This window comes from Pipistrellus hanaki (assembly GCF_964339955.1).
Source record: "Pipistrellus hanaki genome assembly, chromosome: 18".
Lineage (NCBI taxonomy): Eukaryota > Metazoa > Chordata > Mammalia > Chiroptera > Vespertilionidae > Pipistrellus > Pipistrellus hanaki.
In genome coordinates this window covers 29,593,430-29,621,328 of record NC_140520.1, presented here as the reverse complement: position 1 = coordinate 29,621,328, position 27,899 = coordinate 29,593,430, and the positions used below count along the sequence as shown (strand labels likewise).

Sequence of the window (27,899 nt, the reverse complement as noted above, 5' to 3'; positions counted from 1 at the left end):
TCACAGTATTTACACACCATTCTTTATTCAGGAAAAAAAAAAATCTACCCACTCTTCCTATCTCTGGAAAGTTCTATTTCCAACCGTCATTGAAATCAGGATCCCTGCTCACCCCTCTGGGAAAAAAAACAAACAACCCACAAAAATGAGGACCTGGGTCACCCACAAGAGGAGGTAACTGGTGAGGGTCCTCTGGAGATGTCGTGGGGCCCTGACCACAAGGGGACGCAGAGCAGTGAAGGGGGTCAGGGTGGGGGAGGCAGGGACAGAGGGCGTCTGCTGGGGCCCTGAGGACACAGCTCACCCCAGGAATCAGGGAGGGGGGGAGAAGGAAGCCGTCGAGATCGGAGGATAAGGCCAGGGCCTCGCCTAAGAGCAAGAGGCTTCCTGAGATGCGCACAGGCCAAGGGGCTTGGCTCAATGGCGTGGTCCCGTGCTCCTGCCCACTCTGACCACCGGGAGGGGCGGAGCCCAGGCAGAGGCTCTGGGAGGTCCCGGGACCAGGACTGAGCTCTTTGCTCTCCTCCATCTGCCCCCACGGGTGGGTGGGAACACATGTCCATGCACCTCCATCCTGTCTCCCAAGCAGAGACATTGTTCTACTACTCAGAGCCCCGGTCCAGGCTCAGCCAGAAAGCTGTGTAGGCCTCTGCACAGAGGCGGGAGGGCGGGGGGAGGGGAGAAGGTAAGGGGGAAGGGGACGGGGGAGCTAGAGGGAGCCTTGGAGAGCAAGAGGGAAGCAGGTGACTGGATCCACAGTGACTTGGAGGGGGCGTAAGGTACATGGTGTAAGGCGACAAGGTGTCTGGCTATAATCATAACAAAGAGCAGGTGCAGTGAGTGGCTTTGGTTTCTCTAAAGCAAAGAAAGAAAACATAAGGAAGAAATAGTAAAAGGCAAAGCTCCCTGGGAGGAAAGTGGAGGCCAGAAAAGCCCACACGTTCTCCCTGGGGTTCCCAGAATGAGGCAGAGAGGCAGGAGCGGGAGGGGGCTGCTTGTGAAGGCTGCAGGATCACCCGCCCTACCTGGAAGCTTCTCTGAGCTCTGGCTTTCTCCCATCACACCCTTCCTTCAGGAGATCAGAGTCTGGGTTGGGGGAGCTGAATGCATAAAGGGTTCCCTTGCCTCTCTCAGCCCCCATCTGGTGCAGGACAGGGCCCCAGGAATGGCTTTGAAAGGTGTGTGCAGGGGCCAAGGGTAGAAGGCGAGGGATGGCACCCCCGGCAGGGAGGCATCAGGCAGCCAGACGCAGGGCGGACCCCATTCCCCGGGCATCGCCGCCTAGCCTTGCCCCGCCCCGCCGAGTCACAATTCGGTATCAGCCACCGTGTGTTGTCTCGACGAATGGCCGTTTCTGGACGTGGCCTGGCCGGTCCCGTTCTCCTGAGCCCCTCGGTTCACACTGGCCTTCCCCTGAGCCTCAGGGGCGGGCCCCGGGCCTGAGCTATAGCCCTGGCCGCCACCGTTCTCCGTGTAATAAGGGTCTTCCCCCTAGACGGTGCATAAATAAAGGAGCATTATCTGAAAGCAGGGGAGGGAGACCCGGTGGGGGAAGGAGGATTGGGGAGGGTGGCGGCTGCATGAGCAGACTCCTTTCTTCCGGGAGAGCCATCAGGGTTCCAGCTCCTAGAGGAGAAAGGACAGCGGAGAGCACCACAAGCTCCCCGGACACCCGCTCCCCGGCGTGTGCACCCCCCCGGCCAGAGGCCACCAGTCAAACCCCGGCCTCTCCTTCCTCATCCAGAACATGTCAACAATAGGTTTTTCCCCCCAAAAAAGGGAATTCTTAAGTATGTGTTCCTGCCACAGGCCCCCTGGTGAGCCAAGTGGCACCCGTGGCCACATCATATGTTTGCAAGTGGCTGACTAGGCAGCCTGCTCCGGTCACGCCCAGATGAACTGTCCCAGTGAAAAGAGTCAGTTGGCCAAAACTGGTCTGGCTCAGTGGATAGAGTGTCGGCCTGTGCAAAGCAAAGTGGGTATGAAAGGTCCCAGGTTCGATTCCGGTCAAGAGCATGTACCTTCGTTGCGGGCACGCCCCCAGTAGGGGGTGTGCAGGAGGCAGCTGATCGATGTTTCTAGCTCTCTATCCCTCTCCCTTCCTCTCTGTAAAAAAAAAAAAAAAAAAAAAAATCAATAAAATATATTAAAAAAAAAAAAAAAAAAAAAAAGAGTCAGTCGGTGGCAGGGACCATCTGGGACCACAGGGAGGTGAGCTTGTCCCAGTTAATCCCCCTCCCCAATCGGCAAAAGTAGGCTTACAGTTGTGAGTACACGAAATGCAGAGTTCATTCTTGTGTTATTATTATTTCTTAATGGTTGGATTATTTAATATACAAACAACTGGAAGCCTACCTTTGGCATGGGTTTGGATTCGTCCAAGGACACGATATGTGTAGGCCTGACCATCCTGTGCTAAGGGCATAAAAAGTGCCTTTTCTGGTATTTCTCCTCCCCTGATATTGACATTCGTGGGCTGCCCCAGAGACCCCAATCTTCCTCATTTCCTGTGGCCAGAACCCCAGAAACTAACCAGCCTTTCTCCCGAGGGGCTCCAACTGCGGCGGTTCATCAGGAAGTAGCCAGTGATCCCCATGACGGCCAGCAGGATCCCCGAGGTGACCAGCGCAATCAGGGTCTTGCGGGAATAGCTCTTTTGGCTTTCGACCTTCTGCTCTTTGATGTCCTGGATCCCCAGCTTGGGGAGAAGGCACAGAAAAGACGGCCTCGTCACTGGTGGGATGTGGCTTCTACAAAGGAGTCCAACCCATACTGGACCCACGCATGTGACCCAACAGTGGGCAAACACAAGAAGACATGGACCTCAGGAATTTTCTGAATAGGATTTCAGACGGACATCTCCGAATCAAGCTGTACTGTGAGATTCTGGCTCAGCACAGGAAGGCGAAGATGGTTGGAGAAGGATGGAGAGGGAGGAAAGGGAAGTCTAGAGATGGTCATTATTCTCTCCCCTACTACAGCAAACACCCCAAACCCATCATCTCGAGAACTTACCTTCATCAGGTCAGACTGGTGATTTTTCAGAAGTTTGATCTTGCTGGAAAGGTCTAGAATTAGAAACGGGGGTTGCTGAGTCTAGAAGCTGAGCCAGCTCACCCTGCTCTGTCCTCCTAAGCTGAGTTAGAAGATTCTCTGATGGCCAGTGTGGTTCATCTCAGGACGACCTCTCCCAAAGTCAGCCCGGCCCTACTCCCCAGCCCCTGCTCTCTCTGAGTTCCGGTGCCTGATTTCTACCCAGTGTCCTCTAACCTCAGGCCCTCGAGACAGATGTGCCCCTCACCTGTTCCGTTGGGCAAGAAGAGAAGCAGGCAGTGAGGCTCCACCTCTGACTGGGCCAGAAGCAAGGAGCACACGCCGGCCCCCGCCTCAGCCGGGTCCTTCTTACACAGGACTTGGGTCAGCTCCTCCCCATTGTCCTTCTTAAAATCCTCCTGGGAAGACCGAGAAAAATGATGAGCAAGCGATGAAATTACTCTTATGCCCTGAACTGCACCCAGAGTCTTGACAATAATTCTGGTTAAATCCTTCACAGGAAGGATCCCTTTTTTCTAAAATTCCATCTGGAAAACACACACACACACACACACAACACACAAACAAACAAACAAACAAACAAAACAAACACACACCTTAAAGTATGTGTGTATAAGCACACAATAAGAAAAAACACAAAACAAACTTCTCGGTACCAAAACACATATCTATTAGTGTCTTAGGTGTAAGATGCCAGAGAACAAATTTATTAAAGCACTGCCCCTGCCCACTATACTATTCAAAGTAAGTTCAAAAGAAATTGCCAATAACAAAAACTATTAATAGTGCCATACTGAGGAGAAAATCATTTGTTTCAAGGCTAGAATAGCTCCAAATGTTAGGAAGAAGGGGTAAGACAAAATCAATGACTATAGATTCGCAGGATCCTGGGTCCCTTCCCTCTTACTCTCCAAGGTGTCTCACAAAGGTCAGGTCCCAAGGGAAGTGGTCTTTCAATCAATTCTTCTATCCCCCTTTCCCATTAACAATATGGAACCCTTGCCCAGTCAGTGTGGCGCAGTGATTGAGCATCAACCTATGAACCCAGAGGTCATGGCTCGATTCCCAGTCAGGGCACATGCCTGCTTTGTGGGCTCAATCCCTAGTGTGGGACATGCAGGAGGCAGCCAATCAATGATTCACTCTCTCTCCCGCTCCCTCTCCCTTCCTCTCTGAAATCAACAAAAAAATCTATTAAAAGATAAACATGCTTTCGAGGTTCAGAGGTCTTCCTCCAGGCTGTTGACTGGCCCGTACTGAGGAACTGAGTCCTGCTCAGGAACTCGAGCTCAGCAGATAAACTCGGATAATTCTTCAACAGCGAGCCCAGGTCCGGGCCCTGGCTGTGCCCTCCAACACCCCGTTCTCGAGTGCCCCAGGGTCATGCCGGCAGCCTCCAATCAGAGCGGCCTCCCCTGCACAGGAAAGGAGTGGAAACCAAGACTCTCCCCTGTCCGGATGGCAGATGGCGGAGGAGGAAACGCCTGAAAGCTCTGACCGCCTTCCTGTTGGGGGAAAACTGCTGGGGCGTGTGAGGGCCGTCAGAACTGAGCCTACGTGGAGGAGAAAGCTTCCTGTTTGCAGGCAGCACTGCCTCTGTGGCAAAGCCAGAAGGCCCTGCCAGCTTGGAAGGCAGCCTGGGTATTTTCCTACTGCCATGGCCCAAGGCAGAAATACCCAGGGTCCTTTGCTCTCGCACAAGGCAAGGTCAAAACTGGCCTCAGGCCCCAGCTTGCTTCTATCAGCTGGAGCTTCAGTGAGCTGAGTGAAACCCACTGGGTGTGGATGAGGCCGGGAGAGCAGGCCTAGCTGACCCCCAAGCCACAGAGAAGGGAGGCCATCGGCGGCCTTGGAAGGCCTCTGGGAGTGAGGTCTCAGAGAAATGGACTCTCAGGCCAGGGCTGCTTCACCCCTCAGGAAAAGGCTCTATTCTGCAGGCCTGCCTTGTGAAGTCCTGGGTAGAGGCTCTGCTTCTGGAAGAAATCTGGCTCTTTGCTATGGGTAGCCCGGACACTACGTTGGACATACTCAGCAGTCTCCTTCCTCTCGAGGCCCATTTCTCTTCTGAGAGCCGCACATGGCTTCCCTGAGCACCACACCCTCCCTAGCACCATGCCTTCTGAGTGGAAAGCAGGGCTGGGCTGCTGATGTGTCTCTGGTTGGAATATGTCTCCTTCCTGAGTGGGGCAGAGGGACAGGCTCTTGCATGGTCAAAACAAGCCAAGCGAGGTGGCCCCATCATCGGGCAGCTGAGTCCAAGAAGCTGCCCCTCAATCAGATCCTGACATTTATCAAGCCCTAAATATATGATGCTGTGTGAAAACCTGTGTCACGTGGTGCGTGGGTCACGTGGCATGTGTGTGCATGGGGGGGGGGGGGGTAGCATGAATCCTACATGTCCAAGCTCTAGTTTTGTGTGCATGGCAATGAACATAAATGAAGTTTACTCTGTCCCAGGCACTGTTTCAAGTGTTTTACACATATTGATTAATTTAGCCTCACATCACTCCATTTTATTTTTATTATTATTATTATTTTAAAATATATATCTTATTGATATTTTACAGAGAGGAATAAAGAAGGATAGAGAGTTAGAAACATTGATGAGAGAGAATCATCGATCAGCCGCATCTTGCACAACCCCCACCGGGGATGTGCCTGTAACCAAGGTACATGCCCTTGACCAGAATGGAACCTGGGACCCTTCAGTCCACAGGCCGATGCTCTATCCACTGAGCCAAACCGGTTTCGGCACATCACCCAATTTTAGAGATGAAGAAACTGAAGCAAAAGGAGACCAAGAGGTCACAGCCCTGGTTTGCCAAAGAAAGGTGCAATTAAGATGCTGTCGGCATTCGGAGGAGGGTGAGGGCACATCTGGCCTGGGGCTGTCAGAGCATCGCAATGCAGGCCTTGAAGGATAGGCAGAACGTGTACGGGAGAAGCTGGTGGGAGGCCTCTGACTGGGGCACCACCATGAGGGAGCTCAGGGACATGAGAGCTGAGACCGTTACAACCCTACTTGCGGGAGAAGGAAGAACATTATCTTCTCCCTTGGATTCCCCATCCTTCCAAGGCCCACTTCCTCCCTCAAGCAGGTCCTACTTCCCATCAGAATGGACATCAACTTTTGCTCTGCCAGTGACTAGATTCTTTCATGGCATGCAGTTTGCCTCAGTGCCAGGGTCCTCAGCTGAAGACTGAGTTGCTGAGGAGAGTAAGGAGGTGCTGTACGGAGAGTGCCCAGCAGGCTTTTGAAACCCCATTCTAGGGCACTGGAAAAATGGCAGCCATTACCATTACCATTAATAATAGCAAACCTTCTGTACTCCGCCATCTAGAATCCTCATTTGGATGTTTAATCCTATTCTGCCTTATTGTTTTTTTGCCATTTCTCTCTGACCAGACTGTAAGACTCCGGAGTGCGGTAGCAGGTGTATATTACATAATGTGGAACCCAGGCTGAACTAAGCATAGCCCCAAACAAACAAAAGTGCATTGTTGTTCCACCCAGCGTCCCCACTGGTTTGGCCTTCACACGGAGTCCCTCCACCCCTTGCTTGGCTTCTTGGACTAAATTCAAGGGAAGAACAGCGGCCAGCCTCCCACTCGGCATCGGGGGATTGTGTGTGAGCCCGGAGAGGAGCAGGTGGATCCTGAACAAAGCACAATGCTTCTCCGGATGCTTGAAATAAACATCCTTCCCCAGGAGAGGCTGTGGGCAGGCAGCATGGGAGAGTGGGCAGGAGGAAGCACAGCCTCGCCATTTCGCTCATGAGAATCCGATTTGTGAGCCCCCAACTACATCGGCTTGCACGAGTTTTTTTGTTTTTTTTTCAAAAATAATAACCAAAATAATAAAACCATCCAACCTTTCTAGAATAGCACCCTCAAACTTTTCAAGGACTCTTAGCTTGTCAAGGAAGCATGCTAAGCATTAAAGTAGAGAAAAGGACATAGATTTTTCTAAATGACCTTTGAGATTATTTCCCAGTGCTGTATCCCTCTTTCTCTCTCTCAATAATTTTATGTACTTTGTGTGTGAGTTTGACAAGGCAGGCAAAACCTCTATGTCAGTGGTTCTCAACCTTTCTAATGCCTCGACCCTTTAATACAGTTCCTCATGTGGTGGTGACCCCCAACTAATAAAATTATTTTCGTTGCTACTTCATAACTGTTATGACCCACAGGTTGAGAACCGCTGTCAGGGGTTGCCTAAGACCATCGGAAAACACAGGTATTTACCTTATGATTCATAACAGTAGCAAAATTACAGTTATGAAGTAGCAATGAAAATAATATTTTGGTTGGGAGTCACCACAACATGAGGAACTGTATTAAAGAGTCACGGCATTAGGAAGGTTGAAAAACACTGCTCTATGTTCATATGGGTTCTGGACTAATTAAAGGACCTGCTACAAGTCACCCAAGTGGGCAGCTCACTAAGGGCACGAAGTTAGGCTGTCTCCTGATTCCAGGCTCTTTCCAAGAAACACACTGTCTTCATCAGCCCTCCATCTGTACGCTGTTTTTCTGCATGGAAACTGCCCTTTAGTGTTTGGGCAGAGGGCAAGGAAGGCTGGGGCTGGGGATACGATGTGCGGGCGGGCGGCAGTCTGCCTCAGATGAAGTCATTGGGACAGAATAAAGGCGATGTGAGCTAGCTGAATAAATAAAACCTCTGTGCAAATAGATCTGATTCTAAAGAAAGGTAGTTCTAAAAACCAAATGGGCAGGTAAAGGACTTAGAGATTTCTCCAATAAGATGTACAAATGGCCAATAAACACATTAAGAGATGATCAAGATCATTAATCATTAAGAAATACCAGCCCAGCCCTAACCGGTTTCGCTCAGTGGATAGAGCGTCGGCCTGTGGACTCAAGGGTCTCAGGTTTGATTCTGGTCAAGGACATGTACCTTGGTTGCAAGCACATCCCCAATAAGAGGTGTGCAGGAGGCAGCAGATGGATGTTTCTCTCTCATTGATGTTTCTAATTCTCTCTCCCTCTCCCTTCCTCTCTGTAAAAAAATCAATAAAAATATATTAAAAAAAGAAAGAAATGCCAGCCCAAACCACAATGAGATAGTAGCCATGCCCATTAGTATGGCTACTATTAAACAAACAAACAAACAAAACACAGGAAATAACATGTGTTGGCAATGATGTGGAGAAGCTGGAACTCCTTTGCACTGTTGATGGGGTTGTAAAATGGTACAGCTGTTATGGAAAACATAAATTCTATTTAAAAATATAATTACCCTATGATCCGCCATTTTACTTCTGGCTATATAACCAAAAGGAATGAAATCAGGGCATTGAAGAGATACTTGTATACCCATGCTCATAGCAGCATTATTCACAATAGCCAAATATGAAACCAAGTGTCCGTCAGGGGGTGAATGGATAAACAAAATGTAGTGTGTACATGCAATGGAAAAAGATATCCAATTTTAAAAAGTAAGGAAATTCTGACCCGGGCTCCAGTATGGATGAAACTTGAGGGCATTATGCTAAGTGTTATAAGCCAGTCATAAAAAGACAAATACTGTATAATTCCACTCATATGACATACCTAGAAGAATCAAATTCAGAGCAATAGAACGTAGGATAGTGGCTGCCAGGCTAGGAGGAGGGAAGAATGGGACATTGTTTACTGGGTGTAGAGTTTTAGTTCTAGGAGATGAAAAGAGTTCTGAAGATTGGCTTCCCAACAAGGTGACTCCACTTAACACTGCTGAACTGCACCCTTAGATATGGTTATGACATAAGAGAATAAAATAAGCTCACATTTTGGAAACAATTTGAGAAACCACAATCACAAACACTTAATTAACCTGATGTTGCAGCAGAGAAAACGAAAGTCAGACGTGGAGTGACACGTCCTGCTAATGAGGGTTCTGAGCTGTGGTACCAGGTGCTTGAGAAGATCATGGGACCGCCCTGCCTCTCCCTGGATGATACAGGTTGATGTGTTGCCTAGAGATGAAGGATGGGGGTGAAAGAAGCATGGTTGGGGTACAAATGTCTACAGAATGCATGCATGTATGGAAGACATGTCGAAGGAATTCACATAGCGAGAGCTAACACGCTGGATACTCTGTAAGTTTTGGTACAGAATGAGAATCTGGATGGCTGAGAACAATGCCTGTGCATTTCTCTCCTGGGAATACAGATTCAGGAGCATGCCGACATTACCCAAGTATTTAAGGACGTGATGTTAGGGGAATCCAAACTCTCATGCTTCTCCTTAGGCTGTGAGTAGGGCCTACGTTTCCCATGGTTAGAACCAGCACCTTAAGGCCTTCTGACACCAAAAGTAAAAACCATCTTAAGAAAAATTACATCGCACCACTCAGCATTGGGAACCGACTGATGATCAGACAATCATGTAGGTCTCAAGGAAAAGGAATCTGGGACACAAGCAGGAGCTGTGGCTACAAATTCTGAACAAGGATGGCTGATTGAGGAAAATGACCTTGGGGACTCATAGGAGGCATTGCTGCTTGAGGTCTGGGGAAGAGGGGACCTCAGCAAGGAAGGGGGATCGATAGTGGGAGACCCACCAGGGAAACGATAGCACTCCACTGTCCCTACCATAGAGCTGATTTACGGCAAGCAGAGCAGAAGCCTTCTTTAGAAAACTGGGGGAGCCACTCTCTTCCTACATTGATACGCAAGGATCCTCCCAAATCTCAGAGGAGAGTGCAGATCTTCCCAGCTGTGCCTAGAAGATTAGACTAGACAGTCAAGACCATGGGTTGAAAGAGGTCATAGCAACATAAGAGGAATTATTCCTGGAGTAGCAGTAAGTTCCTGGCCCTCGTCTTGTATGATGATCCTAGTTAAATTTGAACTTTGAAGAGCAATGGACAGACATGTAGAAGGTTATGCAATCAACTCTAAATTGTTGGTACAAAGAATGAGCATTCTGGCACAGACCCGTGATACACAGGAAAACAAGCGCTCAACTGAGATGATAGGGAAGGAGAAGGGCCGGGGGAATGGTTATTTTCCTGAGCTAGAATTAGCAAAGGATTTGGCACTTTTTTTTTTTTTTTTTTTTTTTTTTTTTTTTTTTTTTTTTTTTTAATGAGTAGAGTTGAAAGTCAGCATCAGGAACACACAGAACATTTTACATCTGTGTCCAAGTTAGCTATAATATTTTGCAAATTGCACTTAGTTATTCCATTGTGTGGACTTAGATCTTCACCAGGTACTTTGTTTTTAAAAGTCCTAAGGTAATTCTCTAAGGTATAATTTGAAAAGACCTGTGAGTCAGAACCACCCACCTAATAAGCACAGGTAGATGTCAGCGGTTAGAACAGACCAAATAAGTAATTTTATGCGCTCGACAGCACAGTCTTTCCCCAGCCCTTTTCCAGGTCGTGTATGCCTCACATCACACAGATGGTTCCTTTAAATGAATCCTTAACTTGTAAGGAAAGTGAGTACCACTCTTGCTGTCATCACATTCTTCACTCAGAGCCTCGTTACTGTCAGGAAAGAGGCTTATTGAAACAAAGTAAGGAGGCCTACTATTATCGTTAAAAGTGAACACCACGCTGTACAATCTCACCAATGCACTAATGAAACTCAAACAAGAGGCATAACTACTGAAAATGAGGAGAAAAACAACACATTGTGGAAGGTAACATAATAACTTACCTTAAAAACAGAAATGAATAAACTAGAAAGATCCTGGAATTAACAAGCAAGTCAACCAGAATGGCTAAACTCAAGATAAATATTCCAAACTCAATTAACTCTAATATCCCAACAATAACCAATTGTAATACATAATAAGTCTGTACTATAGATAAATTTAAGAAATCTATAAAACCTCTAGAAAAAAATTAAAAAACAAAAAAATAAAAAATACAAGATGCTGAATAGTATAAGGGAAGAACAGAAAAAATATGGATGACTTTTAGAGTAGTTCCAATTAAAATTTTAATTAAAAAAAATCTTGACAAGATGTTCCTAAAGTTTTTCTAATAGAGTAAAAAATACTTTTCCTTTTTTATAGAGCAAGGACCTTTCTGGCTAAATATTAAAAAATCTTGTAATGTCAAAGTATAATAATTAAAAAAAATTTATAACAGGCCAAAAAAAAAAAAAAAAGACAAACTGAACAAATAAAATATCTGTCAAGAATGTGCCCTGTGACATATAAAAACTTAATATAAGCTAAAAGAAGCATTCTGATCAACAAAGAAATAAATAATCTGGGAAAATGGTTATATGAAAAACACAGCATTACAGAAAAAGAAATTCTATGTGGACTAAAGTTATATATAAATAAATATAATAAAGAAATTACTATTTTAGGTGACTATTTTATGAAGGACTTTCTTTTTTTTTTTTTTTTTTTTTTTTTAAATATATTTTATTGATTTTCCACAGAGAGGAAGGGAGAGAGATAGAGAGCTAGAAACGTCGATGAGAGAGAAACATCGACCAGCTGCCTCCTGCACACCCCCTACTGGGGATGTGCCCGCAACCAATGTACATGCCCCAGACCGGAATCGAACCTGGGACCTTTCAGTCCGCAGACCGACGCTCTACCACTGAGCCAAACCGGTTTCGGCTATGAAGGACTTTCTTAATATAAAATCAAATAAATATAAACATATATATAAATATAAATATAAATATAAACATATATATATATATATATATATATATATATATATATATATATATATATATATATATATATATATATATAATGTACTACAGAGACTATACCAGAGGAGGTATAAAGTAAGAACTACCTTTAAATAGAATCATCTTTGCCTTCTTTGTCCACCAGATGGGGCCTCTTACTCCTTAACCGCAAAGCTCATTTTGCAAGTAGCCTGACCTTGCTTAGAGTCCACCAACATCCATCTAGAACCAGTGGTCTAAGGGGGTTGAGAAGGAATTGTGGGGCGGGGGGAGGGGGAAGGCACAGGGGTGAAGTCTGACTTACACAGCTGGAGGTCTCATTTAGCTCCAGGCAGATAGCTTCAGCCAATTTCACTTCTTTGACTCCGGAACATTTGATTTCTCCCTGTATTAAAACAAAGTAAATAAGCCAGCATCTTTGCCGCTCATTTCCTCCCCACCTCTTTTCCAGGGTGATTCTGTGAAGTACACTCTTAAGAGATGTTCAGAGAAAAGAATTTTAAAAAGTCATTATGGGAGGGAAGAGGTGGGGGGTGAGTAGAGGGTTCTAATGTAAGGCGACAGGAGAATATTTGACTTTGGGTGGTGATCCCATGGTACAATATACAGATCCTGTAACATAGAAACCCACACATGAAACCTATATGTTCATGTTGACCAATGTGAGCCCCATAAATTTAATAAATAAAATAAAATAAATTTAAAAAATGTTAAAGAACTAGAGCTTTATAACAGTCTCCCTCTCTTCCTCCATCTCATCACCGGTCCCAGCAGATACCAGCTATTGGCAAACTTGGTAAACACTGGCACACAGGGAGCAGAGATAGAAGAGGGCAGGGTGGGCTCTTTTCCCCCCAGTGAATTATTTATTCCCAGCCAGGCCATATAGAGCGGGGCAAATATTGGTTTACAGTTGTTATATGAAAAATACAGTAACTCATAACACAAGAGTAAATTATATCAGTGTTTTTCAACCTTTTTTGGGCAAAGGCACACTTGTTTCATGAAAAAAATCACGAGGCACACCACCATTAGAAAATGTTAAAAAATTTAACTCTGTGCCTACATTGACTATATATAAAGTAATTCTCTTGAATAGGAATCAAATAAACACAAAGAAAGTATTTTATAATTACTTTATTATGAAATATTAAGTAAACAAAATAGTGAAAAATTATAAAATTCTTGTCTTGTCTGCACCTACGGCACACCGGGCAACATCTCGCGGCACACTAGTGTGCCGCGGAACAGCGGTTGAAAAACGCTGAATTATATGTTTTGTGTACTCACAAGTGTAAACCCACTTTTGCCTCACCTTGTATAAGGCAAAGAGATATGGGGGGGCCGAGCAGAACCTCAGTTTCCTCCGGGCCCCTAAGACTGTCTAGGTTTTTTCCTAGCTCCTTTTAAAAAGGAAACCAAGCAGGTCCCCAGAGCCCGCTCCCAGGTACAGACCTCATATCTCCTATCCTCTGTGTGGAAAGTGATAGCCAGTCACTAGCCCCAGGGCTGAGAAGGGCCAGTGTTCTCACCATCCCTGGTTGCTCCATTCCTCACTGCCTCTCTATGCCTGGATTTCCGCCAAACCCTCTCACAGAGAGGAAATGGTATTTGCCCTAAGCATTCTGGGAAAAACAGCACCATTAAATGAAAGATGGTTTCTAAATGTGTACAAAGGGGAATGGGGCCCTAATCAAAGCCCAGGACAAGAAGTACTAGAGAAAACCACAGAGGATTGGATAGATCACAGAGAATCCCATTTAATCTCTACTCCTTAGAAATGCAATTCCCATGGCACAGATCAGCCTAGCCACCTGACTCCACCCCTCTCCCCCTTTCTACCTGTTCCAGCAATATTTAGGCTGCATATTTTTCATGTTAATTCTTTTTATTGATTTTAAAGTAGAGGGAGGGAGGATGGGAAAGAGAAAGAGAGAGAAACATTGATGTGAGAAACATTGGTTGCCTCCTACACACCCTGATCAGGGATCAAACCCACAACCTGGGTATGTGCCCTGACTGGAAATCAAACTGTCAACCTTTCAGTGCATGGGATTCAACCACTAAGCAACACTGGCCAGGGCCCATGCCTATTCTGAATGAGCCAAATCTTATTGGTTGGGATGAGGAGAAGTTAAGGGGAGCATAGAGCTCATATATATATGAAATGAGGGGGAAATCTGCCATTTTGGGCCTAATTCACCCACCTTGATGGTACTGGGGGTAGAAGAAAAGGATGTACTGGGTTCAACGGTAAATGCCACAGGACTGGTGCTATTGGATGTTGGGTCTGAAATATTTCCAGGTGACGTGCTGGGCTCCAAGGTCATCTCCAAAGTTGAAAAGTTGGTTAGGGTGGAAGACACGATGGTGGCTAAAGAGGTCTGTGTCTGGGCAGAAGAGTTCATGGTTCCAGGAACTGGGGTAATCCCAGAGGTAGATGCAAACTTGACTGTAGTCTCTGGAATAGACCAAAATACAAGTGTGCATTTGAGCAAATTTGCATAAATATAAACACACACACACACACACACACAACCTCTCAGTTCACTGTCATGAGTGAGGACCTTATAGATAATGACGTTGGCATGGTCTTCAACCCAGAAGAGGGAAATTGGGGATTTGAGAAATACTTTATGGCCTCACCCTTACCAAACTCATTTCAAGCCAGCTGTTGGCATTATAGCTATAATCTAGATGTACTGGAATGCCCTCAGGATTCTGAAACTTAACTGGGTTCTGGTCCACCCTAGTGAAGTCAAAGACCCCCAATTTGAACCCATAAACAACTTCCTTCATTTAGGAGAGATCAGCGATCTCTAGGGAGTTCTCAGCTAGCCCTGTTTTGTCACTAAACCAGACTCAGCATGAGAGCAGAGGATCAGCTGCCAAGGCATTGGCCTGAGGATGCTGTCATTGGAGGAAGAATGATCTAGAACTTACTTCAGGGTACCCTAAACAAGATGTCCACGCCATTGTTATAGGAACCTGTATTTCCCTCGATGGGGGTCAGCAGGGGAAGGAAGGGTGGTCTGCAAATGTCCTAATGCTTTATCAAAGCACCAGCAGCATCCCTCTGGGACCGAAGACAAACACTTTTTACCTGAGATGCCTGCTGTGGTCCCACTGCTGTTCTGAGAGATGGCGTAGAGGGTGGTACTTTCATGAGTACTTTGTGTTACGGGTTCCTGGTTGGATACATTTGTAGGAACAGCTGAAGACATTGCTTTGGTAGGTGGCTCTGTGGCAACAGTAGTCAAGTTATCTGCATTTGTGAATGCAGAGGCTGTAGAGAAACAACAAGGAAAAGTCAGAACTTAAATTGTCTTGGATCCTCATGTTATCACCTGATTTAATTTCTATTTCTCCTCCTCCTCCTCCTTCATCTCTCTCTCTCTCTTTCTCTCTCTCTCTCATATATATGTGTGTGTATAAATAAATAAATAAATAAATATATATATATATATATATATATATATATATATATATATTTAATCCTCACTCAAGGATATTTTTCTCATTGATTTTTGGAGGGAGTTGGCGGGGGCGGGGGAGGAGGGAGTAGGATAGAGAGTGAGAGAGAAACATTGATGTGACAGAAACACATTGATTGGTTGCCTCCGAAACATGCCCAACCCGGGGATCAAACCAGCAACCCTTTGGTCCTTCAACCAGTGCTCTAACCACTAAGGAAACTGGCCAGGGTGTGATTCAATTTCCATCCAGAATATCCTGTGCTCCCTTCAGCAGCACATATACTCAAACTGGAATGATGCCTAGAAGATTATCATGAGCCCTGTGCGCAAGGATGACATGCAAATTTGTAAAGCGTTAGAATATCTCCTGCCATCCCTGGTAAGGCAACAGCAACAAGAACATCCTCCTGGACAGGCAACTAATTTCCCACGACTAGATTTTTCCTAAGGAAATGGGGAAGGAAAAGCTTGTATGCACCAAGTGGCTAGAAGAGTATTATCTATAGGAGGATTATCTACAGGAGGGAAAAGTTGCAAGCAACTAAAATGAATTACAATCCGATAAATGGCATTATGCACCTAAGATACCATAATCATTACCATAAACGGATATGAAAAAACTATAGCAACATGAGGATGTGAGGCTATGTTCATAACATATTAAGTAAAATATTAAAATAGCAAAGTATACCTGGATAAATATTACAGAGATCTAAAATGTGGGGAGGATATATCTCTATTCCTTTCTTAAGGTATCCTCTCTTTTTCTCACTCTCCATCCACCACCACATTAGTTCTTGGAATAATCACTATGAACATACCATCCTCTATGCCAGTGGTTCTCAACCTTTCTAATGCTGCGACCCTTTAATACAGTTCCTCATGTTGTGATGACCCCCAACCATAAAATTATTTTCGTTGCTACTTCATAACTGTAACTTTGTTACTGTTATGAATTGTAATGTAAATATCTGTGTTTTCTGATAGTCTCAGGGGACCCTGCTAGCGGTTCTCAACCTGTGGGTCGCGACATTAGAACAGCTGCTATAGAGCCTAAGACCCTCGGAAAACACAGATATTTATTTACATTACGATCCATTAACAGTAGCAAAATTACAGTTATGAAGTAGCAACGAAAACAATTTTATGGCTGGGGGTCACAACCACATGAGGAACTGTATTAAAGGGTCGAGGCATTAGGAAGGTTGATGACCATTGCTCTATGCAGTTTCTTTATGTTCTTCTCTTCTTCCTAGACTTTTCCATTCCCAGACTCCCCTCATTCTCTCCCTCTTGGCCTTTAAACCAATTCTGCTTTTCTTTGGTTAAAGAACTGCAGCAAGCAACCCTAAGGTTTCCTTCAGGAATCTCTGCCCTAGAGATCTAGCTGACCAATTGGAGAACACCAGGCCTGATTCCTCATCAGATGCAGACAGAGTTTAGCTTTGGCTCTGCCAGTAACTTTGCAATTTAATGTGTGTGTGTGTCTGTTTACAAATCTCTAAAGGGAGGGTTTTTCCTTACATGGATTCTTGGGAGAATCAATGACATGAATGTTAACTTGCTAGTGACAATGTTCCCGGACCTAGTTAATCTCTGAAGATCTTCACGAGGGTCCTTGTCCTCATGGTTCCTAGTTCCCAGCCAGCAGGGCCGTCTTTAGACCCAGGGAGAAGCTTCCTGCCTAGACCCTGAGCTTTAGAGCCCACACTGTTTCTCCTCCTGCGCTGCCCTCCAACAGAGATGGAGCCTCCCTTCCAGAATGTACCTTGGGGGTCAGAAGTCCTCGAATGTGTTCCTCCCTGGAGGACCTGCCCTGCAGCGGGGAAGCTGCAGCACCAGAGTGGGCGCCTGCAAGGCCGAGAGGCAGCGGAGGGGTGGCTCTTTGCAGGGAGAAGGCTTAGAAGGGAAGCGTGCGGGCGGAGTGTCCCTTACATGCACATAAGACCCACTACAGTGTGGGCCAGCATCATGGTTAAGAAGAAAAGAGGGGGGAGCTAGGACCAAGGGCCATCTCCTCTTGCTCAGCCACATTGTGGGACTGAATTCCAGGACCACAAGAGTCTCACATTCAAACCTGGCCTTTCAGGTGGCCACGAAGTAGGAGAATAGATGGTATTTTATTTATCAGTCGGTTGGCTTGGTTCAGTGGTCGGCAAACAAGCTCATGAGCCACATGTGGCTCTTTGGCCCTTGAGCATGGCTCTTCCACAAAGAACCACGGCCTGGCCAAAGCCGGTTTGGCTCAGTAGATAGAGCGTCAGTCTGTGGACTGGGGGGGGGGGGGGGGGGGTCCCCAGGTTCGGTTCCAGTCAAGGGCATGTGCATTGGTTGCGGGCGTGTCCCCGGTGGGGTGTGTGTGGGAGGCGGCTGGTCGATGTTTCTCTCTCATCAACGTTTCTGGCTCTCTGTCCCTCTCCCTTCCTCTCTGTGGAAAGTCAATAAAATAAAAAAAATAAAAATAAAAAAGAACCACGGCCTGAGAGAGTCTATTTTGAAGAAGTTTAAAAAATTTGGCTCTCCAAAGAAATTTCAATTGTCACACGGTTGCTATCTGGCTCTGTTGACTAATGCGTTTGCCGACCACTGGCTTGGTTTATAACTTTGAAGTATTTAGACATGTAGTATTGGGCCTCCCCTGTACTCTGGGCTTGGACCCTGTACATGCTGGCTGTGGACTGGAGATCCAGAGCGCACACCCCGCAGTGCCAGCCTCAAGGAAAGGCTCCTGAGGGCCCCCAAAGCTTGTCTCTAAATGTTCCCCAGGGAGAGCTAGGTGAGCCGTTTCCCGAGGTTCCCAGGAGAGCAATGCAGAATGACATCTTTTCCTTCCCTCAGCCACAGGAGGGACGTTCTATTAACCTGGGCCCAAGAATGCGTCCCTGGAGACGGTGACAAGTCTCTCCCGCCCCTTAGCTGCCTCCCTCCCCAACCTGCCGCCAAGATGACTGCCATTAAGGGCAAGGATGACTATCATCTTCATACTACGTGGCAGGTGAGCAGGCGGACACAGTAAAACCGCTCTGTCCGCTTTGGAGATGAGGACCCGCCTCACCAGGGTTTGGGCAGAGAAGAAAGGCACAGTTCGTGCGGGACGAGGAGCAATGGGGCCTGGAGGGTTAGCTGACTCAGGGGGCCAAACCTCTCAGGACCAGCAGGCACCCTCCATTCTCTGGGAAAAAAAGGAGGGGCTCCTGTCTGGCTTAGGTAGGGAGTCAGTTTGACAAAATAAAATAGGCGGGAAAGCAGATCCCATCTTCTTCTGTCCTGAAGTAGGGCCCGCTCTGCAATCTGCCCCTAAGGTCTGGTTCACTGTAGAGAGCAGGTGATAAGAACTGAAGTCATCCTCTCGAGGTACATTGCAAGGCACGGCTGGAATCCCCCGTGACGTCACTCTTCCTGCCCACCCTTTCCTCTTCTTCCCCTCCGATACATCAATTCCTGGGAATCCCATCTGGCCCAGCCTGGCCCAGCCCTTTTCTCTTCCCAAAGGAAGCTGGGCCTTGCTGAGGTGATGTCATGCCTTTGAACCCCCTCCCCCAGGGCCTCCTTCACCCAGACAAACAGTTTTGAACTTTTCCAGATGTGTCAAGCGACCTGCTGTGAGTGCGGAGGACCAAGGTGCCTGTGCCAGATGAGTGAAGCAACCCTTGGCCCAGGCCAGCGACCAACCCACTAGGGTCGGGCTCCAGGCTGCCGCAGCCTCCTCCCACCCACCCCTCAGCCTCAGCGGAGCACTGGGGGACTCTAGCAGGGTCCATCTGCAAATGGCAATGGGACCCCAGCCTCACATTCATGCCTCCGAGCCTAGGGTGAGCAGGGAAACCTCAGAGACGCTGGGGAAACTGAACAGAGGTGGAGAACAGAAAGGCGAGGCTGAATGTGAGGTACACACAAGCTGGTGGAGGGCCAGGGGACACCTCAGCGAGGCCATGGGAGACAATCCTGGCCTGTTGCTGCAATACAAGGACATCTGTGAGGGAGTCTCTTGGTTTCACAGTCTCTGAGGACCCTTTTATAGAGTTCGTTCCCATGAAGGGTCTTGAAGATGTGACATTTATAAGAATCAAGATGGGCCACAGATCTTTTCGAGTCCTACTTCCCCCACACACCCATGGCATTGAGGCTTCGAATCTGACCTTTCTTTACGTGAACTTCTTTTCCCTTAGTCTGCGGGGAGGAACAGCGGCCTACCAGGCAGATTCTTAAAAGCGATGGGTAAAACCCGCACTCCATCCATTCCACTCTAGACTGGAGGCGTAGCCCTCCGCCAGACCACATGAGAGCACAACTTAAACTGGAAGAAAACGCTATCTGCTTTTGTTTACTTCTCAGTCCATCTTTATTAACCGGCACTCAAGAAGTTTATAATGGAACTAACATGGCAAGACCTCTACTCAGGAAATGGTATACATGATTTGTCCTCTGTACGTGATGGAGACGCCAAGACCTAAGACTTTCGAGACACAGAAGGACCTACACAGCTATGTGATCTCCACTCTTGAACATGGAGCAAGAGAAAAAGACAAGGTCTCAGGGAGTTGGCAATACTAGGATTCTCAGAAGCCAAGTTAGATGTCACAAAATGGATGTAGCAAAAGTCACCCATTTAACTTACAGGCACTTATGCAGAGGCCACTATTCTTGTTTTACACATAATACTATCACATTGGTTATTTGATATACTAGCTAGAGCTGAAAATTAAAAAGGGACTCTTAGAAACAAACAAGAAATAAGGAGCAGCAGCAGCTAAAAATGAACCGAAATAAATGAAAAACAGACATGAGTATCAAAACCCACACAAGCCTGGAGTCATGTATGGGAGGAGTAAATAAATATGTTCACCTCAAAGAACATTAGGATGTCACCGAGTTGTACCTTGAACAAACTGTTTCCATGATATATCTGAAGCATGAAGGTTACAGTCCTATTGTTTGTTACACTTAAGGAAGCAGAGGCTTCTGAAATACATTTTTATAAGATTTCTACCTATAGCTAGTGAATTGAAGGTATTGTTCCTCTTTCAAGGGGGGTCTGGTGCGGTTATAAATCCTCAGCAGTTCAGAAAGGTCTGCTACCTAAATAACTCAATTTCCACACCTTAGGAGACTGCGTTTTCCTGTCCTTGATTTTACTTTTCTTAGAGCCTTGGTTTCATTTTTTTTTTTTTTTTTTGCTGGTGTTGTTTTTGAACCACCTAGCCCAGTGGTCGGCAAATGCATTAGTCAACAATGATTAAAATTTCTTCTGAGAGCCAAATTTTTTGAACGGAAACTATATAGGCAGGCACATTGTTATTAACTTAATTAGGGTACTCCTAAGCTGGCCTTTCCTAAAAACTCAAGGGGCCAAAGAGCCGCATGTGGCTCGCGAGCCGCAGTTTGCCGACCGCTGTCCTAGCCAGTCAGCCCCATTCTGCCCAACCTTTTGAATTCTAGCACCCGGCCCAGCAGCAGTTTGATGGAGGAGTTCCTGGTGTCTCAGCTCTGGGAGATGCAGTCCTAGGAAGGAGGAGGACGGGGCCTCTTCGGGGAGCCCACTCCTGTGCTGGTGAGAAGACGGCAGAGTCTGGAAGCAAAGAGCTCAGGCTCCGCTCTCAGGCCCTGATAGAAGCAGGCAGGCTTCTGCCCCATGCTCCGCAGTGCGGCCTTGGGAAGCCTCTTTCCCTCTTTATGTCTTTATTTTATTATTATTTTAAAATATATTTTATTGATTTTCTACAGGGAGGAAGAGAGAGGGATAGAGAGCCAGAAACATCGATGTGAGAGAATCATTGATCAACTGCCTCTTGCATACCCCTCACTGGGGATGTGCCCACAACCAAGGCACACGCCCTTGACCGGAATCGAACCTGGGACCCCTGAGTCTGCAGGCCGACGCTCCATCCACTGAGCCAAACCGGTTTCGGCTATGTCTTTATTTTTTAATATGTTTTTATTGATTTCAGAGAGAGGAAGGGAGAGGGAGAGAAAGGTAGACACATCAATGATGAGAGAGAATCATTAATCGCCTGCCTTCTCCATGCCCCCCATTAGGGATCGAGCCCACAACCTGGACATGTGCCCTGACCAGGAATCGAACCGTGAGCCCTAGTTCCTGGGTCAACACTTAACCACTGAACCACACCAGCCCGGCCTATTCCCCTATTTAAAGCTCACCTATAAACTGAGGATAAAAATAGTCCCTACTTCCTAGTTGTTTATTGGAACAGAGGAGGAAAGGGGTGTAAAGCAGTTAGTCTATCTGGTAAACATCAAGAAATCGTGGTTATCCTCAATGTAGGCCCCTTTCCTTCTGCTTCTCCAAGACCTTAGGACATGTATCCCCATCACTTATTGAGCACAAATCATGTACACTGTGCCCCAAGTAGAGGTCTTGCCACTTCAGTTCCATTATACATTTCTCAGGTGCCAGACTGTCTCTTTTACTCATTTGTTTTACTCGGAGCGCTTAGCACAGTCCTGAGTTCAAAATAAACCAGTTTGGCTCAGTGGATAGAGCGTTGGTCTGTGGACTGAAAGGTCCCAGGTTCGATTCCGGTCAAGGGCACGTACCTTGGTTGTGGGCACATCCCCAGTAAGGGGTGTACAGAAGGCAGCTGATCGATGTTTCTCTCTCATCAATGTTTCTAACTCTCTATCCCTCTCTCTTCCTCTCTGTAAAAAATAAAATAAAATAAAATAAAATAATAAAATATATTTCAAAACAAAACAGAATAAACTCTTGGACTGAAAGGTGATTGTGTCAGGTTCAGTCACACGAACCACCACTAGGCAGAGGGGTCTCATTTGAGACTCTGTTTTCAGGGGAAGTTTATTAATTTAGGGAATTTCCATGGAGGTTAACCAGAATTAGAGTTCTAGAAACCAAGTCCTATGGTTTAGGGCCCACTGTTACTGCATCTAGATCAGTGGCTGGCAACTGCAGATGGTGGACCAAATCCCGCCCATGGGCTGTTTATACCATGGCCAGCAAACTAAAAATGGCTTTCCTGTGTTTAAAGTGTTGTAAACTAAAATAAATACAAGATGCAGCAGAGAGCACCAGGCCTTAAGAGTCTAAAATATTTACTATCTGGCCCTTTACTAGAACCTCTGATGTAGAAAAGAAGAATTTGGGAGGGAGAGTAAATAACTTTCTTCAAGGTGCATTTCATGTATATATTCATTCTTGTTTTTCATAAGCACAGGGATGTACAAGGGACCATGCTCAGAGCTGTGGGAAGCACAAAATAAGGCGATTCCTTTACACTGTTAGGAGTGAGTGTCATTAGAATTTAAATATATCCTTGTCCTCAAGGAGTTTATAATCTAGTGGGGTGATTTAGAAAGGTCGGTAAGTGCCGTCATGAAGAAACATCAGAATGATTCTGTGAAGTATTAGAAAAAATAGAATGGGAATTAATGACTAGAAGTTGCAGGAAGGCTAATTTCATGGCAATACAAAGAAAAACTTAAAATAAGGAGGTTTGTTTTAAAAAGATGGAATGAACTGCAAGGCGGTGAGCCTCCCGCCTTTCCTGGAAGTATTCAGGAAGCATCCTTGTTATGGCCTCCAGGAGTTTGGGCCTTGTTGGATCAGAACAAAGAGCTGGGCTGATGCCGCCCTATCCATCAGAGGCCATGCTAATGTTTGAATTTAAACCAAGTGTCTGTGGCCTGAGTGTGCCCTGTGTACTGACACTTCCCTATATTATTTAAATGATGTGTCCACTTTCTGTGGAACACCAATATCCTGAGCTTCCTCTGGGGCCTACCTTTCTCCCAGTCACCTCTTCTTGCCTTTTCCTGGGTGCCATCGACTCCCGGATGGAAGATCTGCACCTCCCCATCCTCAGGCCGCAGCAGTTCTTGGTTTGCACTACTTCACACCAAGCACCCACTCCTTATTCTCCCCCAGGAGACTGCTAACACAGACTGGCCTGTGCTTACTGAAGGCCTGAGAACCTGGAGCAGATTATAGCACAGCCCAAAAGAGATGACAAAACTGAAATTCTGGACAGACTGTACTAAACATCCATAGCGTACTCTAAGGCCTCTTAGCCAGGTCTTTTCCAACCTCCACTGTCCCTCCACTGTTCCAGGAGCGCTCTCTCTCTCTCTCTCTCTCTCTCTCTCTCTCTCTCTCTCTCTCTCTCTCTCCTTGTGCTCTGGAGTATAATATTTCAGCCTTTTGTCTCAGGCTCACCAAATACAAAGTTCTACTTTCTCTTGTGCTCAGGGAGTCAACCTCTTGTGGAATTGCACATCCTAAATTTGTCCATGGGGGTCTAGACTGTCTCATCCAAAGACTATTTAAGGAATTTTCTTGAACAATGGAACTGGCTACCTAGAGATGCTGCTCCCCTGTAGGTGTCAGCCATAGGTTTTCTGTCCCCCCAGGACTTTCCAATCAACAAACAGCAGACTTCCCAGTTAAGCCAAAGGCCTTTTCCTTTCTTTACACCTGAGGGGAGCGTCTCGTTCCCAGGTGGGCTCTGGCGCGTAAGTCCCAGGATGGAACTCCCCTCCCCCCAAGACACACACGTTTTTCCCTTTAGTAAAGGTGGGGGCTTTGGGACTAAAAGTCATAGAGGACATGCTTTTATTTCTTTGCTGCAGAGGCAAGAAAATGTTCCCATTAGAGCAGTCAAAGCCCAGAAAAAATATGGAAATTCTGTCCTACTGACTCTGAGCTTTTTCTTCTGGAGGCTGGTGTTTTTGTTCTGTTCCCCTGCCTTCACATTTTCAGTTCTCCACACTAGACCATTTAGTTAGGTCAGCGGTCGGCAACTGTGGCTCGCAAGCCACATGCGGCTCTTTGGCCCCTTGAGTGTGGCTCTTCCACAAAATAACATGGCCTGGACAAGTCTATTTTGAAGAAGTCGCGTTAGAACAAGTTTAAAAAACTTGGCTCTCCAAAGAAATGTCAATTGTTGCACTGTTGCTATTTGGCTCTGCTGACCAACGAGTTTGCCGACCACTGAGTTAGGTCCAGCAAAGTCAGGGTGGAGCTGGGTAACCATCAGCCCTGAACGTCAGCCCAGGCTTGCCTGCCCAGGACCTAAAGGAAATTGGGGCCGTGAGACCATAAGGGGAATTTGTCCCTCCTTCTTATTTGTTTTTGTAAGACTCGCAGGAGTTTATCAGCTGCAGTTTGGCACCCTTTGCCCTGAGCTGTTGAAGACAAAGAGAGAATGGAGGCGATGAGGATAAGTGAATGAGGCTCCCAGGAGGTGGAGCCAAAGGGATAAGAAAGAGGTCCTGGTGGCCGGTGTTTATCTGTCCACCAGGAATGCTACCAAGGACTTGCTTTTGCACAGGTCCTGGCAGCAGGGTTGGCCCTACAAGGAGGAGTCCTGGGGGCCACTGCATTAGTCACCGGTCCCCCGGCTGCTCCTCCTCAGTCACCATGTGGCAGAGACTCAAAGGGTGGAGTCCTCTCTCCTCTGGAAAATATCTGATAAAATTCTTTTCCTTTTCTTTTCTTCCCCCCCTCTTCCATGTGGCCCTAGACAGGATATGGGTGTGGGGTCTGCAGGCACAGAAGGACCCAGAGGAAGAAGAGGAATGCAAAGGGGTGGGACTGGCCGAGGAGGGCTTGAGGGAAACCCTGAGTCTGACAAATGGGGCTCCTCTTCCCAGCTGGTGGGGTGGCAATGCTTCCTGGTGGCCTCTCGCCACAGCCTCGGCCCCGGAGCCACTCCATTCCCAACAAAGGAAGTCTACCTCAGGGGGGCTGCTAGGGCCACCCCCAGGCCTACCTACTTCCTGCAGGGACAGGAAAAAGAACTTCTCAGGACAAAGCTCAGCCACAGCATTCCTTTCTGCTCTACGTTTCACAAGAATTTCCGCAACGTCCCTTTGTTAGCATCTCGAGGTACAGTCACTCATGTCCTGGGCTCCACCATATACCCCAGGACAGAAAGTGACTCCTGCTCTTAAAACAAAGACACACCCTAGCAAGTTCTCAAGAAAGGCATAGGGGTGCCAAACTGGCCCACGCAATCTGGCAAGATTAAGGACCAGAACCCATGTCGCACCCCTCACCCCCAGACTGAAATTCTCGACGGGCCACCGAGGTTTGGAAGAGGTTCAGTTGCTCCCACCACCTCCAGTGCTGCAGGCGAGACAAGACGGATACCGACCAGCTGAGGGTGGGCCTAGGACCAGGCCATCAGCACAAGCTGTGGAGTCAGAGCAGAGCGGAGGAGCAGCTGATCTGAATCAGAGCCTCTGATCCGCTCACCCAGGGGGGATCCCCTCACTCGGGCTTGTACACTTCAGGGACTTTTTCCCTGCCCCAAAGGGCAACTCTGGGGCTGCCAAACAGGTCAATCCAGAGCCCAACTCAGAGCTTTCTCAGGCCCAGAAGGAGTCGCTCTCCAGCGGGGTGGCCCCAGAGAGAGAGACAGCAAAGGGGGCTGAGAGTGGGGCCCCCACTGGCTGGCCCAGAATGCTCCCCCCCTCCCTTCCCCCCTCCGCTGGCCTTTAGGAAGAGAAGGGAATGGGGAGCCCTGGGGGCAGAATCCGGAGCAAAAGGGAGGACAAGTTACAATGTTTAAAACCTTCTAAGTGCAATGAAAGGAGATAATGTTATCCCCAGATGAAAGGAATATTTACTGAGTGCCCTGCTGTGTGTGTGTGTGTGTGTGAAGGAAATTGAGAGCAAGACCTTAAGAAATAAGAGCATTGTGGATGAGGAGAAGCGTCCGCAGTCTTCTGACCTGTCCACTGGTTTCCGAAGTTGGAGAGGAGGGGCAGGGAAGGAAAATCCCCAGACCTAACCCTCCTGAGCTGGTGCCCGAGAGAGGAGCTGTGGGGGGAGAGGGAGGCAGCGTGGAGAACAAGCTCCATCCACCACCTCCACCTTCTCTGCGGGGGGAATGGGTGTGGGCGTGGGGAGAGCGAGTTGTAACTTCACTTCGCGATCCAAGGCAAGGATTTTTGCACGGACTGTTCTCTGCTCCAAACTCCCCTCCTCGTCCAACTCCGCCTGCCTCCGGGGCCTCCTGCCAGGTGGCTTTGCTCCCTTTCCTTAATGTCTTAATTCTGCCCCCACCCCCGCCCCCGACCCAGTGCTGGGTGGGCGCCTGGCCCCCTTGCCCGCCACACGCTCAGCCCGTTTCCAGAATCACTCATCACCGCAACACTCGGCTGCTTCCCTCCTCCCTTCTCTCCTCCCTTCTTCTCTCCAACTTTGCGCTCCGCACCTTTGGTAACATGGAGAGACCCAGCACCGTCAAGGGGCTTTAGATCAGAGGCAACTCCAGCGAGTCTCGCAGTCCCACTAGGGTCGCCGAGGGCTCCCTGCGGGCCGACCCCTGGGCGAGTCCCCACTCGCGGCGTGGCCGCCTTCCTCCCCGCCCAGCCCCGCCGATCCCCAGGTGAGGGGCCGGGCCCGGTTCCCACGGCCCCCCTCGCTCCCCAAAGCCGGGAGCGGCCACGGGCGTGGGAGCTTGGATGCAGGCGAGGGTCCCTTCCCCTTCCCCGTCCCTCCCCGCGTGCAGCTGGCTGAGCGCGCGGCCCTCCCCGTCCCGCCGGCGGCCCCGCGCGGTACTCACGCAGCAGACTCAGCAGGCACAGCGCTGTGGTCCAGCCCCGCGGCATCCCGCCCCGGCGGCCCAGCATCCTTCCCGCGCGCCGGCTCCGGGAGATGCACGGAGCCCGAGGCGCTGCTCGCTCGCTCGCTCGCTCGCTCGCTCGGACGCCCGCCCCTCCTCCCGGGAGCGAGCGGGGTGGGCGATTCCTTGCTTTTCCCTTCCCCTCCCTCTTTGGTCCTGGCAGGGCCGGCCCCTCGCCTTGGCTGCCACTAACGTGAGCTTCCCTGCACGGTCCCAAAGGCGGGGGACGCAGGGAGGGAGGCTGGGGTTGCCGCCTTCGGGGCCAAAAAAGGTGGAGGTTTGGGCGGGATGGGGGTGGAGGGGTGGGGGCAGATGCCTTGTTCAAGTTTATGTAGAGGCCCCATCATCAAGCTCACTTCCACTTAACTTTTAACCCCTTTGTGTCAGGCCGGGCAGGAGTAAATTTACTTTTTCTTTTCTTTTCTTTTTTGGCTTTCTATTCCTTTTTGCTTTCCTTTATTTTAAAGTTTTAAGCCGAGAACAATCTTGCAGAAGGAAATCTTCTGTGGGGGCCTGGGTTTACAAGTGTGAGCCTTTTTTTCTCATCAGGTAAAACTTCCCACGTGTGTTGGCTGGTGCATTTAATGATAGCAGGCTGGAGACGGCTCTGCATGTTAATGAGGCCTAATAAGTGAGGACACACACATGGCTGCCTGCCGTTATGCATTTTTCCCTTCCAAACCATCCTTGTCCATTTTTCTTTTTTTCTTTTTTTAATATATTTTATTGATTTTTTACAGAGAGGAAGGGAGAGAGATAGAGAGCTAGAAATGTCGATGAGAGAGATACATCGACCAGATGCCTCCTGCACATCCCCCACAGGGGATGTGCCCGCAACCAATGTACATGCCCTTGACCGGAATCGAACCCGGGACCTTTCATTCCGCAGACCGATGCTCTACCACTGAGCCAAACCGGCTTCGGCCATTTTTCTTTTTCTTTTCATTTTTTCCCCCCTGCAAGATCTATTTATGTTCATTTAAAGGTGTTTTTGTTGTTGTTGTTGTTGTTGTTTTTTCCTGGGACCAGCCGTATTTTCCCACATGGTTAGATCCTGTCACCATCATCACGAAGACAAGGGACTCCCTTAGGGACAT

The 27,899-nt window shown here is 47.8% G+C and overlaps 1 protein-coding gene across 2 annotated transcripts; it reads right to left on the bottom strand.

Moving 5' to 3' along the window:
• On the bottom strand, positions 1–27,011 carry CD34 (CD34 molecule). Of its 2 annotated transcripts, none has more exons than XM_084865320.1 (8): positions 26,743–27,011; positions 14,827–15,009; positions 13,931–14,184; positions 12,028–12,108; positions 3,302–3,452; positions 3,016–3,068; positions 2,534–2,698; positions 1–1,626 (listed from the first exon to the last, which is right to left on the bottom strand). In XM_084865320.1, the coding sequence occupies exons 1-8, from the start codon at positions 26,807–26,809 to the stop codon at positions 1,612–1,614; spliced, it is 969 nt and encodes a 322-aa protein (XP_084721446.1). In that variant the 5' UTR covers positions 26,810–27,011; the 3' UTR covers positions 1–1,611. The 2 variants fall into 2 exon arrangements, with proteins under 2 accessions (XP_084721446.1, XP_084721445.1); XM_084865319.1 differs by having other exon boundaries at positions 1–1,491; positions 26,743–27,009.
• Positions 27,012–27,899: the final 888 nt, after the last annotated feature.

What these genes read in the sequence shown, in the direction of transcription:
- CD34 (XM_084865319.1), bottom strand. Translation starts at nt 26,809, where the DNA reads ATGCTGGGCCGCCGGGGCGGGATGCCGCGGGGCTGGACCACAGCGCTG. An exon ending in GTGCCTGCTGAGTCTGCTGC is followed by an intron (nt 15,010 to 26,742) that starts GTGAGTACCGCG and finishes GTTTCTCTACAG; the next exon opens with CCTCTGCATTCACAAATGCA. An exon ending in ACCAGTCTGACCTGATGAAG is followed by an intron (nt 2,699 to 3,015) that starts GTAAGTTCTCGA and finishes CTTCTCCCCAAG; the next exon opens with CTGGGGATCCAGGACATCAA.